The sequence below is a fragment of the Coregonus lavaretus genome (assembly GCF_964263955.1).
Source record: "Coregonus lavaretus genome assembly, chromosome: 4".
Lineage (NCBI taxonomy): Eukaryota > Metazoa > Chordata > Actinopteri > Salmoniformes > Salmonidae > Coregonus > Coregonus lavaretus.
The window spans coordinates 68491169-68505779 of NC_139991.1; the positions used below are offsets into that span (position 1 = coordinate 68491169).

Below are 14611 nucleotides of genomic sequence, written 5' to 3' on the forward strand. Positions count from 1 at the left end.
CTGCCAGGGATTGTGTCATTAAACAACTTGGTTTGAAGGTATTATGATGATTTTAGCCTACATTTTAAAAGAGGATTTTCACTTGCCTTGACTTGTTTAGATTGGCCTATTTAAAGGCAGGGTGCAGTCAAAAACTAGATTTTCCTGTGTTGTGTGTGTGTATATATACAGTGGGGAGAACAAGTATTTGATACACTGCCGATTTTGCAGGTTTTCCTACTTACAAAGCATGTAGAGGTCTGTAATTTTTATCATAGGTACACTTCAACTGTGAGAGACGGAATCTAAAACAAAAATCCAGAAAATCACATTGTATGATTTTTAAGTAATTAATTTGCATTTTATTGCATGACATAAGTATTTGATCACCTACCAACCAGTAAGAATTCCGGCTCTCACAGACCTGTTAGTTTTTCTTTAAGAAGCCCTCCTGTTCTCCACTCATTACCTGTATTAACTGCACCTGTTTGAACTCGTTACCTGTATAAAAGACACCTGTCCACACACTCAATCAAACAGACTCCAACCTCTCCACAATGGCCAAGACCAGAGCGCTGTGTAAGGACATCAGGGTTAAAATTGTAGACCTGCACAAGGCTGGGATGGGCTACAGGACAATAGGCAAGCAGCTTGGTGAGAAGGCAGCAACTGTTTGCGCAATTATTAGAAAATGGAAGAAGTTCTAGATGACGGTCAATCACCCTCGATCTGGGGCTCCATGCAAGATCTCACCTCGTGGGGCATCAATGATCATGATGAAGGTGAGGGATCAGCCCAGAACTACACGGCAGGACCTGGTCAATGACCTGAAGAGAGCTGGGACCACAGTCTCAAAGAAAACCATTAGGAACACACTACGCTGTCATGGATTAAAATCCTGCAACGCACGCAAGGTCCCCCTGCTCAAGCCAGCGCATGTCCAGGCCCGTCTGAAGTTTGCCAATGACCATCTGGATGATCCAGAGGAGGAATGGGAGAAGGTCATGTGGTCTGATGAGACAAAAATAGAGCTTTTTGGTCTAAACTCCACTCACCGTGTTTGGAGGAAGAAGAAGGATGAGTACAACCCCAAGAACACCATCCCAACCATGAAGCATGGAGGTGGAAAAATCATTCTTTGGGGATGCTTTTCTGCAAAGGGGACAGGACGACTGCACCGTATTGAGGGGAGGATGGAAGGGGCCATGTATCGCGAGATCTTGGCCAACAACCTCCTTCCCTCAGTAAGAGCATTGAAGATGGGTCCTGGCTGGTTCTTCCAGCATGACAACGACCCGAAACACACAGCCAGGGCAACTAAGGAGTGGCTCCGTAAGAAGCATCTCAAGGTCCTGGAGTGGCCTAGCCAGTCTCCAGACCTGAACCCAATAGAAAATCTTTGGAGGGAGCTGAAAGTCCGTATTGCCCAGCGACAGCCCCGAAACCTGAAGGATCTGGAGAAGGTCTATATGGAGGAGTGGGCCAAAATCCCTGCTGCAGTGTGTGCAAACCTGGTCAAGACCTACAGGAAACGTATGATCTCTGTAATTGCAAACAAAGGTTTCTGTACCAAATATTAAGTTCTGCTTTTCTGATGTATCAAATACTTATGTCATGCAATAAAAAGCAAATGAATTACTTAAAAATCATACAATGTGATTTTCTGGATTTTTGTTTTAGATTCTGTCTCTCACAGTTGAAGTGTACCTATGATAAAAAGTACAGACCTCTACATGCTTTGTAAGTAGGAAAACCTGCAAAATCGGCAGTGTATCAAATACTTGTTCTCCCCTCTGTATACCTACACTATGAGGTTGGAATAATAATGTGAAATTGTGGAAATTATGATAATGCCCTTTTAGTGTAAGAGATGTTTGAAAAGACCACCTAAAATTTCAGCCAATCAGACCACTCCCAGACAGTCGTAGCTAAATTCTTGCTTGAGAAATTGCTCTTTGCTAATATTTTGTTTCTTTTTGACCATTTTAATTGAAAACAATCACAGTAAGAGACTTAATTGTTACCCAGAAATGATTTGACATTGAGATAAAAACGGCTGCAGTGGACCTTTTTAAGGTAACGTAACAGTATACCATCAAATTTATGAATTACTTACCACCACCTTTAATGGCAACTGATTCACTCTTGTCCTTCATACTGTACTTACATAATGGCAATATATTAGATGTACCTAGATTGTCCTCGATGTGGAAGCGTCACAGCTGTTTTAGCACCGGTCAGTCTTCATTCCAATCTTTTTAGTATCTATTGATCGATCTATCTCCCCGTCTGTCTGTCATTTAACCTACACACTCTCCTAATACTACTACTTCTCTCTCTCTCTCTCTCTCTCCCTCTCTCTCTCTCTCCCTCTCTCTCTCTCTCTCTCTCTCTCTCTCTCTCTCTCTGGGTTTAACGCACAGTAAGAATGATTGACAGCCAAACTGAAGGGACCACAGAGGAGGAGACTGGTTGCCCTGGCAACGCCAACAAGTGTTAAAATGCCTGTACCCCTGATAATGCTCTGGGAGGGCTGTGAAAGCCCCTCTGGCTAAGTTGATGATGTGGATAAATGCTCCTGCAGTCCAACGCATACAAATGGAGGGTCAATCAGATACAGTGCGTCCTGGGGGGCTTATGTCTACTGAACAACGCCTGGCTGCTGACTATGAAATAGGCATGACATAGTATCAGAAATAGGCTAGTATCTTCTTTAATAAAATGTTATGCTGTTTTAAATGAAACAAAATGCCCTGCTCTTGTTAAAGCTTTTAGAATTAATTTGTTTGCTTGTTCCAGAGATTATTGCACCCATTCATCCAATACTTCACTTACTATATACGACAGCAGCATACTGAATGGAATTCTGTGTGTTATGTTTATTTGAGCTACTTAAGTGTCTAAATCCAACGTGGATACTGTATCATTTTATTGGTTTTTATCGCCTACCAATCATAAAATCGAATGATATGGCTACGCGGATATTGGATGGGTATTTTGTGACGCATTCACATTTTTACAACAAACTTAGGCTTAACTGCTTCTCCAGCACATTTAGGAACATGTCTTCTCCTGTTAAACTTCCAACCTGGTCCCTAGATTTGGATGTGCAGTGGTGGTGACAGCTTTACCCCTTGAGCGTGTGTTTGGCGGCATGTAGCCTAGCGGTTAATAGCGTTGGTCCAGAAACTGAAAGGTCGCTGGTTCGAATCCCTCAGCCAACTAGGTGGAAAATTGGTCTGTGCCCTTGAGCAAGGCGACCCTAATGCTCTTGTAAGTCGCTCTGGATAAGAGCATCTGCTAAATGACTAAAATGTAAAAAAAAAAAAAAGTGCTTTGGCACGTCTCATCTCGTTCTCCACTGACTCAGAAGATTGAAGTGTGTCTGTTGGCTGTGGAGGAGAGAAGGATGAGAGGAGATTCTTGTTATCCACTAGGCAGTGAGGAAACTGCGGGAGCCCCCTAGCTAGCACATGCCTCCTCGCTCGTGTGTCCCAGATATTGGTTTCATTTCACATGCTCTGTCTAGCATGGTTTAGCATTGGTCGCAGCGTCACTGGCCAAGACGCTGAAGTGTTATACTGTAGTCTAGTCCATCAAGCTTGGAGCTATATAATATAAGGGTCGTGCGGGGTAAGGTCTCTATCAGTCACCTCACAACACTCCCCTGACCCATGGAAATCCAAAGCCATTTTTAATATGATGTGATAAAAGGAAACTGCAACAACAAAAAATCATTTTGGTTCTTTTAGTTTATTCATATGCAGCTAAAAGCTGAATTACAATACATACATAAACTCATATAATTTCAGACCCATGTTGATTCTTGTAGTTTTGTGAGCGTTTGCCATCTGGGGAAGGATCCGGCCTCCATTAATTTGCTATCGGGTCAAAAATTGGGCCATCCTTCTGTGTACACATGACCCAAATCTATGAATATGTCACTTTGAGGTTTTAATTAACTACTCGAAGGCCTTTGAACGTCTTTTGAGAAGAAGCCTCTAGACTGGTACTCAGTTAATAATTCAACAATTCACCAGATACATTTACAGTGGGGGAAAAAGGTATTTAGTCAGCCACCAATTGTGCAAGTTCTCCCACTTAAAAAGACGAGAGAGGCCTGTAATTTTCATCATAGGTACACGTCAACTATGACAGACAAATTGAGGGAAAAAAATCCAGAAAATCACATTGTAGGATTTTTAATGAATTTATTTGCAAATGATGGTGGAAAATAAGTATTTGGTCACCTACAAACAAGCAAGATTTCTGTCTCTCACAGACCTGTAACTTCTTCTTTAAGAGGCTCCTCTGTCCTCCACTCGTTACCTGTATTAATGGCACCTGTTTGAACTTGTTATCAGTATAAAAGACACCTGTCCACAACCTCAAACAGTCACACTCCAAACTCCACTATGGCCAAGACCAAAGAGCTGTCAAAGGACACCAGAAACAAAATTGTAGACCTGCACCAGGCTGGGAAGACTGAATCTGCAATAGGTAAGCAGCTTGGTTTGAAGAAATCAACTGTGGGAGCAATTATTAGGAAATGGAAGACATACAAGACCACTGATAATCTCCCTCGATCTGGGGCTCCATGCAAGATCTCACCCCGTGGGGTCAAAATGATCACAAGAACGGTGAGCAAAAATCCCAGAACCACACGGGGGGACCTAGTGAATGACCTGCGGAGAGCTGGGACCAAAGTAACAAAGCCTACCATCAGTAACACACTACGCCGCCAGGGACTCAAATCCTGCAGTGCCAGACGTGTCCCCCTGCTTAAGCCAGTACATGTCCAGGCCCGTCTGAAGTTTGCTAGAGTGCATTTGGATGATCCAGAAGAGGATTGGGAGAATGTCATATGGTCAGATGAAACCAAAATAGAATTTTTTGGTAAAAACTCAACTCGTCGTGTTTGGAGGACAAAGAATGCTGAGTTGCATCCAAAGAACACCATACCTACTGTGAAGCATGGGGGTGGAAACATCATGCTTTGGGGCTGTTTTTCTGCAAAGGGACCAGGACGACTGATCCGTGTAAAGGAAAGAATGAATGGGGCCATGTATCGTGAGATTTTGAGTGAAAACCTCCTTCCATCAGCAAGGGCATTGAAGATGAAACGTGGCTGGGTCTTTCAGCATGACACTGATCCCAAACACACCGCCCGGGCAACGAAGGAGTGGCTTCGTAAGAAGCATTTCAAGGTCCTGGAGTGGCCTAGCCAGTCTCCAGATCTCAACCCCATAGAAAATCTTTGGAGGGAGTTGAAAGTCCGTGTTGCCCAGCGACAGCCCCAAAACATTACTGCTCTAGAGGAGATCTGCATGGAGGAATGGGCCAAAATACCAGCAACAGTGTGTGAAAACCTTGTGAAGACTTACAGAAAACGTTTGACCTGTGTCATTGCCAACAAAGGGTATATAACAAAGTATTGAGAAACTTTTGTTATTGACCAAATACTTATTTTCCACCATAATTTGCAAATAAATTCATTAAAAATCCTACAATGTGATTTTCTGGATTTTTTTCCATCGTTTTGTCTGTCATAGTTGACGTGTACCTATGATGAAAATTACAGGCCTCTCATCTTTTTAAGTGGGAGAACTTGCACAAATGGTGGCTGACTAAATACTTTTTTCCCCCACTGTATGTACAGTACCATGTTGATTATTTAATGTACAATAGTACTCATTTTCAAGAGGCAGTTACGTGCTTTACCTGACTATAAGTCCTCGTTTTGTAATGAAAGGTAGACTCTGCATGTTGTGTTTCCTGCACAGTGGTGCTGACAGATGAGTTTATTGAGGGGCCACGCGTCCAGCTGGCAGCCACCCTGCTGTTTCCTTCCACAACACAGGAGCGGACCAACAATAGAACTTCCTGTAATCCTGTGTTTTTCAGACCAAGTCCAGAGTGGCCCCTTGCTCCGTTTCCCGCTCCGGGGCCACTCTATAGCCCAAAACAGTATATGAAACGCTGAGCACGTTTTACATGCACACTAATAATTCGATATCAAACGGATTATGGCAGTAGGCCGAGTATGGCATTAGTCATGTAAAAAACACCAAGGTCAAAATCGAACTAACACAATTTCCCATCTGCTGTTCACTGGAAGCTGCACACTGAGATAAATAAGGTATGGTGGGACAAGGGGACGTCAGAGGTTCGAGCTCTGCTTTAGTTATGGCTATGACCTTGTAGGCTCAGGCAATTTCTGCAGACTGATACAAGTCTGTGTTTTGACCAATATTAATACAGCAGTTCTGTATGGTTTAAAATGGGACTCCCCTGTGGCAAAAGTCAAATTAATTGCACAGGAAGGATTTATTTATCACATTTGCAATGGAAATTATTTTACACTCTGGTTCACCCAATACGCTGGGGCTGGATGTTTATTAGGCAAAAGGTAAAAAGGCCAATGCTAAAAGAGGAAACTGTTTCTCTCTCTGTGTCTCACTCTGTTTCTCTTCGTCATATGACACTTTTTCACTAGAGAACGTAGTGTCCTTAGGCTCCCTACAATCATCTGGCACACACCACACAGGTTTCAAGGAGTTTCTGAGGCACCTGAATACTTCCAGCGTGCATCACTAATCTGTCACTGTGTGTGTACACATGTGTGTGTGAAATGAATTTGCAGCCTCTCTGCTGCAACAGTAAATGCTTTTAAATGAGCCCCTCTAATATTTCACTTAATGTCACCGCTTTCTATTTCCCGTTTCCCTGCTGTGGCTGATGATGGTCATTATCCTCCTAGTCTGTTACTCTGCACATTACCTGTGAAATTGGTTTAGCTCAAAGTGTGTTCCCCCAGAGTCGCAGTCATCCGACGAGTGGATGTCCTTTGATCAGCTTGTTTTACATTCTGTTGGCAGTCCAATGCAGAAGGCAAAGTGAGAGAAGGTACAGAGAGAGGTCCTAGTGCTTACCGGTTCATTGCTTCCTGATTCAACAGTGTAGGAACTAGATGTGTATATCACCAAGCCTTTGCACCAGAGCAAATTTCACTCCTTTTTTTTTTTATCTTCCTCAGAATTGAACAATCCTGAGGTAAAGTTAACTCGAATAGTAAAAGAGTGAAATAAATTGTGCTTTTGCATTCTTTAATTCCCTCTCGTTGCCATAAAAAGAAGAGCACGTGACCGATTGATTAATTCATGATATCTAACAATACATTTGAAGTCAGTACTCACTCTTAGTTCGGGTAAGTTGGGCATTGTCAACATGCAATGAAAGCTATTAAACTACAGTATCCCAGTGGGCAGAAGTGTCTGGGAACGAGATTACTGTACCCACAGTCTCTCTGGCATGTTTTATCTCTGAAGACCTTAGACGTTGTGGGCCACGACACATCCATTTTGAGCTTAGTGATTAAAATTCTGGGCTTAAAAAACAAAGATGATGCACTGTGAGGAAATCTTGTTATGGTTTGTTTTTACAGTTAGTTTGAACACGACTCGCCTCCGGCGGATAACAGAGACTTCTGTGGTTAATCGTTTTTTAATTAGATTGGGAGTAAAGACTGCACAGACACAAAGGGTAGAAGTGGAAGCAACCGCACAGATTGTGGAGCTCAGATGTAGAACAGAAATGTCAGTCATATGTTGGGGCTTCAGTTTAATAGTACAGTACAAGCTGCTCATACAATTCCACCATTCTTTCTAATATTTTGTGTTCTAGACTGTTGGGCCCTGTGTACATCTGGTTGTAAAATGCATCTGATGATAGGATTGTGGCCACAGAGCGACATTGGATGTTTCTGGTCAACTAGGTGTACAGTATGTGCAGAGGACAAATCACCATCTTAGTGTGACACCATCTTAGTGTGACACCATCTTAGTGTGACACCATTGTAGTGTGACGGGATCTTAGTGTGACAACCTTCTTAGTTTGACAGGATCTTAGTGTGACGGGATCTTAGTGTGACGGGATCTTAGTGTGACGGGATCTTAGTGTGACGGGATCTTAGTGTGACACCATCTTAGTGTGACGGGATCTTAGTGTGACGGGATCTTAGTGTGACGGGATCTTAGTGTGACGGGATCTTAGTGTGACAGGATCTTAGTGTGACACCATCTTAGTGTGACGGCATCTTAGTGTGACACCATCTTAGTGTGACACCATCTTAGTGTGACACCATCTTAGTGTGACACCATCTTAGTGTGACACCATCTTAGTGTGACGGGATCTTAGTGTTACACCATTTTAGTGTGACACCATTTTAGTGTGACACCATCGTAGTGTGACGGGATCTTAGTGTGACGGGATCTTAGTGTAATGGGATCTTAGTGTGACGGGATATTAGTGTGACACCATCTTAGTGTGACACCATCTTAGTGTGACACCATTGTAGTGTGACGGGATCTTAGTGTGACAACCTTCTTAGTGTGACGGGATATTAGTGTGACACCATCTTAGTGTGACACCATCTTAGTGTGACGGGATCTTAGTGTTACACCATTTTAGTGTGACACCATTTTAGTGTGACACCATCTTAGTGTGACAGGATCTTAGTGTGACACCATCTTAGTGTGACACCATCTTAGTGTGACACCATTTTAGTGTGACACCATCTTAGTGTGACACCATCTTAGTGTGACAGGATCTTAGTGTGACACCATCTTAGTGTGACACCATCTTAGTGTGACACCATTTGAGTGTGACACCATCTTAGTGTGACGGGATCTTAGTGTGACACCATTTGAGTGTGACACCATCTTAGTGTGACACCATTGTAGTGTGACGGGATCTTAGTGTGACAACCTTCTTAGTGTGACGGGATATTAGTGTGACACCATCTTAGTGTGACACCATCTTAGTGTGACGGGATCTTAGTGTTACACCATTTTAGTGTGACACCATTTTAGTGTGACACCATCTTAGTGTGACAGGATCTTAGTGTGACACCATTTTAGTGTGACACCATCTTAGTGTGACACCATCTTAGTGTGACACCATCTTAGTGTAACGGGATCTTAGTGTTACACCATTTTAGTGTGACACCATTTTAGTGTGACAGGATCTTAGTGTGACACCATTTGAGTGTGACACCATCTTAGTGTGACACCATTTGAGTGTGACACCATCTTAGTGTGACGGGATCTTAGTGTGACACCATCTTAGTGTGACGAGATCTTAGTGTGACAACCTTCTTAGTGTGACGGGATCTTAGTATGACGGGATATTAGTGTGACACCATCTTAGTGTGACACCATCTTAGTGTTACACCATTTTAGTGTGACACCATTTTAGTGTGACACCATTTTAGTGTGACACCATCTTAGTGTGACGGGATCTTAGTGTGACACCATCGTAGTGTGACAAGATCTTAGTGTGACACCATTTGAGTGTGACACCATCTTAGTGTGACGGGATCTTAGTGTGACAGGATCTTAGTGTGACACCATCTTAGTGTGACACCATCGTAGTGTGACACCATCGTAGTGTGACACCATCTTAGTGTGACACCATCTTAGTGTGACACCATCGTAGTGTGACACCATCGTAGTGTGACACCATCGTAGTGTGACACCATCTTAGTGTGACACCATCTTAGTGTGACACCATCTTAGTGTGAAGGGATCTTAGTGTGATGGGATCGGTGTTGAAAATTAGTGTACTTAGCTTCTTGATGGTATCCTAGCATCTTTGTCAATAATAATAATATATTCCATTTAGCAGACACTTTTATCCAAAGCAACTTTGTCATGAGTGCATACATTTTACCTATGGGTAGTCCTGGGAATTGAACCCACTATCCTGGCTTTGCAAACACCATGCTCTACCAGCTGAGCAAGGCAATGCCGTACTGTATGTTGACTTCTTATCCACAGAGAGAATAAATGTAACCCATCAATATATTGCAAGTGGGAGGGACATTTTACCCTAACACATTCGTGATTGGTTCACATTTGAAGTTGTCTCTGGTGTTACATTTCTGCCACAGTGCTTATATGCATCCTGAGAAATGTTCTTTTGTGCAGAGATTTGCCATCTTGAAAACAAATAAGGGATGTCGGAAATGATCTTTGTTCTCACAAAAAAGCTCTTGTGGTGTGTAAAGTATACTTTCTATTTTCAGTTTCAATTGTCTATCATACCAACACAACCCACGCTCCAGTCAAGCGTTACAAACGTTTGATCCCATAGTACGCTACCACCACCTAGTGGTAGAAGGTATTCTTGACTCCTCATACTGAACCCAGCTGTGATGTCTCTGTCTTCATCCCAGACCCCAGTGGACAATCTGTGTGTGACCAGTGTAAGCCAGAGTACCAGGGGCCCCACTGTGACCAGTGCAGGGGTGGCTTCTATAACGCGGACAGCATCTGCCTGCCTTGCAACTGCAGCGGGAACGCCGACCCCGGGACCTCGCCCCGCATCTGCAACCCTGAGACGGGCCACTGCCTGAGCTGTGTCAACAACACGTCGGGGAAACACTGCGAGCGCTGCGCTGAAGGCTACGTGGGTAGTGCCATCATCCACAGCTGCAAAGGTCAGAATCATTTAAGAATAATCATCATCATTGTTCTACCGAGTATCTTTTCATATGGATGAGGAGCGCTTCAAAGCAATTAACTCTGGCAGTGTTAAATTTAACTCTCTTACTGTCTGTGTTAAATTAACATTTTGACAATGTAACTCTAAGGCAGTGTTATTTTTTCAACACTCTTAAAAGTGGTAATATAACACTAGATTATAACAATGGATTCACACTGAGTTAAATGTACATTAGCAACGTTTCTGTGAATGTGAGATATTCCCCTGTAATCACCATTGAATAAGTATATACACTGCTCAACAAAATAAAGGGAACACTTAAACAACACAATGTAACTCCAAGTCAATCACACTTCTGTGAAATCAAACTGTCCACTTAGGAAGCAACACTGATTGACAATAAATTGCACATGTTGTTGTGCAAATGGAATAGACAACAGTTGGAAATTATAGGCAATTAGCAAGACACCCCCAATAAAGAAGTGGTTCTGCAGGTGGTGACCACAGACCACTTCTCAGTTCCTATGCTTCCTGGCTGATGTTTTGGTCACTTTTGAATGCTGGCGGTGCTTTCACTCTAGTGGTAGCATGAAACGGAGTCTACAACCACACAAGTGGCTCAGGTAGTGCAGCTCATCCAGGATGGCACATCAATGCGAGCTGTGGCAAGAAGGTTTGCTGTGTCTGTCAGCGTAGTGTCCAGAGCATGGAGGCGCTACCAGGAGACAGGCCAGTACATCAGGAGATGTGGAGGAGGCCGTAGGAGGGCAACAACCCAGCAGCAGGACCGCTACCTCCGCCTTTGTGCAAGGAGGAGCAGGAGGAGCACTGCCAGAGCCCTGCAAAAAGACCTCCAGCAGGCCACAAATGTGTCTGCTCAAACGGTCAGAAACAGACTCCATGAGGGTGGTATGAGGGCCCGACGTCCACAGGTGGGGGTTGTGCTTACAGCCCAACACGTGCAGGTTTGGCATTTGCCAGAGAACACCAAGATTGGCGAATTCGCCACTGGCGCCCTGTGCTCTTCACAGATGAAAGCAGGTTCACACTGAGCACATGTGACAGACGTGACAGTCTGGAGACGCCGCGGAGAACGTTCTGCTGCCTGCAACATCCTCCAGCATGACCGGTTTGGCGGTGGGTCAGTCATGATGTGGGGTGGCATTTCTTTGGGGGGCCGCACAGCCCTCCATGTGCTCGCCAGAGGTAGCCTGGCTGCCATTAGGTACTGAGATGAGATCCTCAGACCCCTTGTGAGACCATATGCTGGTGCGGTTGGCCCTGGGGTCCTCCTAATGCAAGACAATGCTAGACCTCATGTGGCTGGAGTGTGTCAGCAGTTCCTGCAAGAGGAAGGCATTGATGCTATGGACTGGCCCGCCCGTTCCCCAGACCTGAATCCAATTGAGCACATCTGGGACATCATGTCTCGCTCCATCGACCAACGCCACGTTGCACCACAGACTGTCCAGGAGTTGGCGGATACTTTAGTCCAGGTCTGGGAGGCGATCCCTCAGGAGACCATCCGCCACCTCATCAGGAGCATGCCCAGGCGTTGTAGGGAGGTCATATAGGCACGTGGAGGCCACACACACTACTGAGCCTCATTTTGACTTGTTTTAAGGACTTTACATCAATGTTGGATCAGCCTGTAGTGTGGTTTTCCACTTTAATTTTGAGGGTGACTCCAAATCCAGACCTCCATGGGTTGATACATTTGATTTCCATTGATAATTTTTGTGTGATTTTGTTGTCAGCACATTCAACTATGTAAAGAAAAAAGTATTTAATAAGATTATTTCATTAATTCAGATCTAGGATGTGTTGTTTAAGTGTTCCCTTTATTTTTTTGAGCAGTGTATAAAGATATATAATAAAATAAACAAACCAAGCTGAGGATGCATAATAGTAAAACAATTAGCAGTGACCTTTATCACGAGACAAGACAGTGAAGCGTTCCTTGTGCTAACATACACACTTGCCTCTCTTCCCCAGCCATAGTCACTCCCACCCCTGAGCAGAACAGGACAACGACTGCCCCCACCACCACCACTCTGACCCTGCGCTCCACCACCACTACCCCCTCTAGTGACCACACCATGACTTCCACCTCCAACGCCACCACCACTCAGCTGACCACCACAGCCTCCAGCACCACACCAGGTCTCCTCACCAACACCACGGCCGCCATCTCCGAGGTGTCCTGGACCCAGTTCAATGTCATCGTCTTGGCGGTGATCATCGTGGCGGTGGTGGTGCTGATGGGCGTGGCGGGCGGTGTCTACACCTACCGCGAGTACCGCAATCGCAAGCTGAACGCTCCGTTTTGGACCATCGAGCTGAAGGAGGATAACATCAGCATCAGCAGCTACCATGACAGCCTGCCCAACATGGGGGACGTGTCGGGCTTGCTGGAGGAAGAGGCCGGCATGGAGGTGGCGCCCAACGGCCAGCTGGCGCTTAGCAGCCCCGTCAACATATACAAGGCGTGATGATGGGCCATGGGCGGGGCTGCTTCTTCTTCTTTGGTGTTTTAACGGTGGTGTGCAAGCCAATGTTTATTGGTGTTACCACCGCCCTCTGGACTAGTGTGGTAAAGACATGACGCATCCTCCTGGAAACCGTATTCTGTCCCATCTCTACCACACCCGCCCACCCCACCCCTGGTGGCCACACCCACCCAGGGACTCTGACTGGGGGAGGCAGAGATAGGGGGAGGGAGGTCTCTGACTGGGGGAGGCAGAGATGGGGGGGAGGCAGAGATGGGGGGGAGGGAGGTCTCTGACTGGGGGAGGCAGAGATGGGGGGGAGGCAGAGATGGGGGGGAGGGAGATCTCTGACTGGGGGAGGCAGAGATAGTGGGGAGGGAGGTCTCTGACTGGGGGAGGCAGAGATTGGGGGGAGGGAGGTCTCTGACTGGGGGAGGCAGAGATAGGGGGGAGGGAGGTCTCTGACTGGGGGAGGCAGAGATAGGGGGGAGGGAGGTCTCTGACTGGGGGAGGCAGAGATAGGGGGGAGGGAGGTCTCTGACTGGGGGAGGCAGAGATAGGGGGGAGGGAGGTCTCTGACTGGGGGAGGCAGAGATAGGGGGGAGGGAGGTCTCTGACTGGGGGAGGCAGAGATAGGGGGAGGGAGGTCTCTGACTGGGGGAGGCAGAGATAGGGGGGAGGGAGGTCTCTGACTGGGGGAGGCAGAGATAGAGGGGGAGGGAGGTCTCTGACTGGGGGAGGCAGAGATAGAGGGGGAGGAGGATTATCGTTCAGTCCTCAGGATTTTAATAATAAATGATTTACCTGTTGTGACGACTTCAACAGAGAGAATAATGTTGCGGGTACTAAAATGAGGAGGAGCTGGAAGGATGGAGTAACTTCAGAATCAGAAATCAACTGACTCCTGAGTCACCCAGACTGGGAGAAAAAATGTAACATGACAACCTGAGTTTGAATGGTTCAGAAGGGCCTTGGAGGAGGAACTTTGTTAAAGTGACAGAGACTTTGTGCCCTTCATGATTCAACCTTTGACCCACAGGGAACCAGGAAGAGAGTGGAGGCCCGTAAAGGCTGGGTATCCAGCCAGGCCTGTGAAACCAGTGAACTGAAGCCCACTCTGAAACGCTGCATCACACAATCAAAAACATACTGAATATTTACAGTATGTGCACCTCTTCATATACAAATCCTCAAACACTATGTTTGCACATACAGTACTGCACACACATGCACAAGCACTAAATAAACACATGCACACCTTGTACCATAACAAAACACATACACACAAAATAAAGGGAGAGTGTATTGTCCTGGTTGGTTTCAATGGAGGATAACTTGCTTCAAAATTGTGCATTTACATTGTATAATGAGAGAGAAAATGGACAATAGTTTTGCAACAATTATGATTCATACAACACTGATGTGGGGCCATTTTGGTATATTTTCCTCTGACTGAAATGACACTAAAATGAAACTATTGCAGGGCTCTGGTACATGTTAAGTATTGGGCCGATGGCATCTATTTCACTAGGAGAAAATGAGAGGCTCCAGATTTGAAACAAGTCCCGTTTTAAGTGTTTTTGTTGATGTTATTTTATAATGTATTGCTTTCTGTTTTCCTCAATAAGCTTACTGCTAAT

General features: G+C 45.1%; 1 protein-coding gene across 1 annotated transcript in view; it reads left to right on the top strand.

Annotated features, from left to right (window-relative positions):
* LOC311127997 (multiple epidermal growth factor-like domains protein 9) overlaps positions 1 to 13170 on the top strand; it is a gene marked incomplete at its 5' end in the record, with an annotated part of 93586 nt that extends 80416 nt beyond the window's left edge. Inside the window, 2 exons of the mRNA XM_084159924.1 lie at positions 10214 to 10477; positions 12478 to 13170. Of these exons, the coding sequence (XP_084016050.1) occupies positions 10214 to 10477; positions 12478 to 12974 (761 nt within the window). The 3' untranslated portion in view covers positions 12975 to 13170. The remainder of the gene's footprint in view (positions 1 to 10213; positions 10478 to 12477) is intronic.
* Positions 13171 to 14611: the final 1441 nt, after the last annotated feature.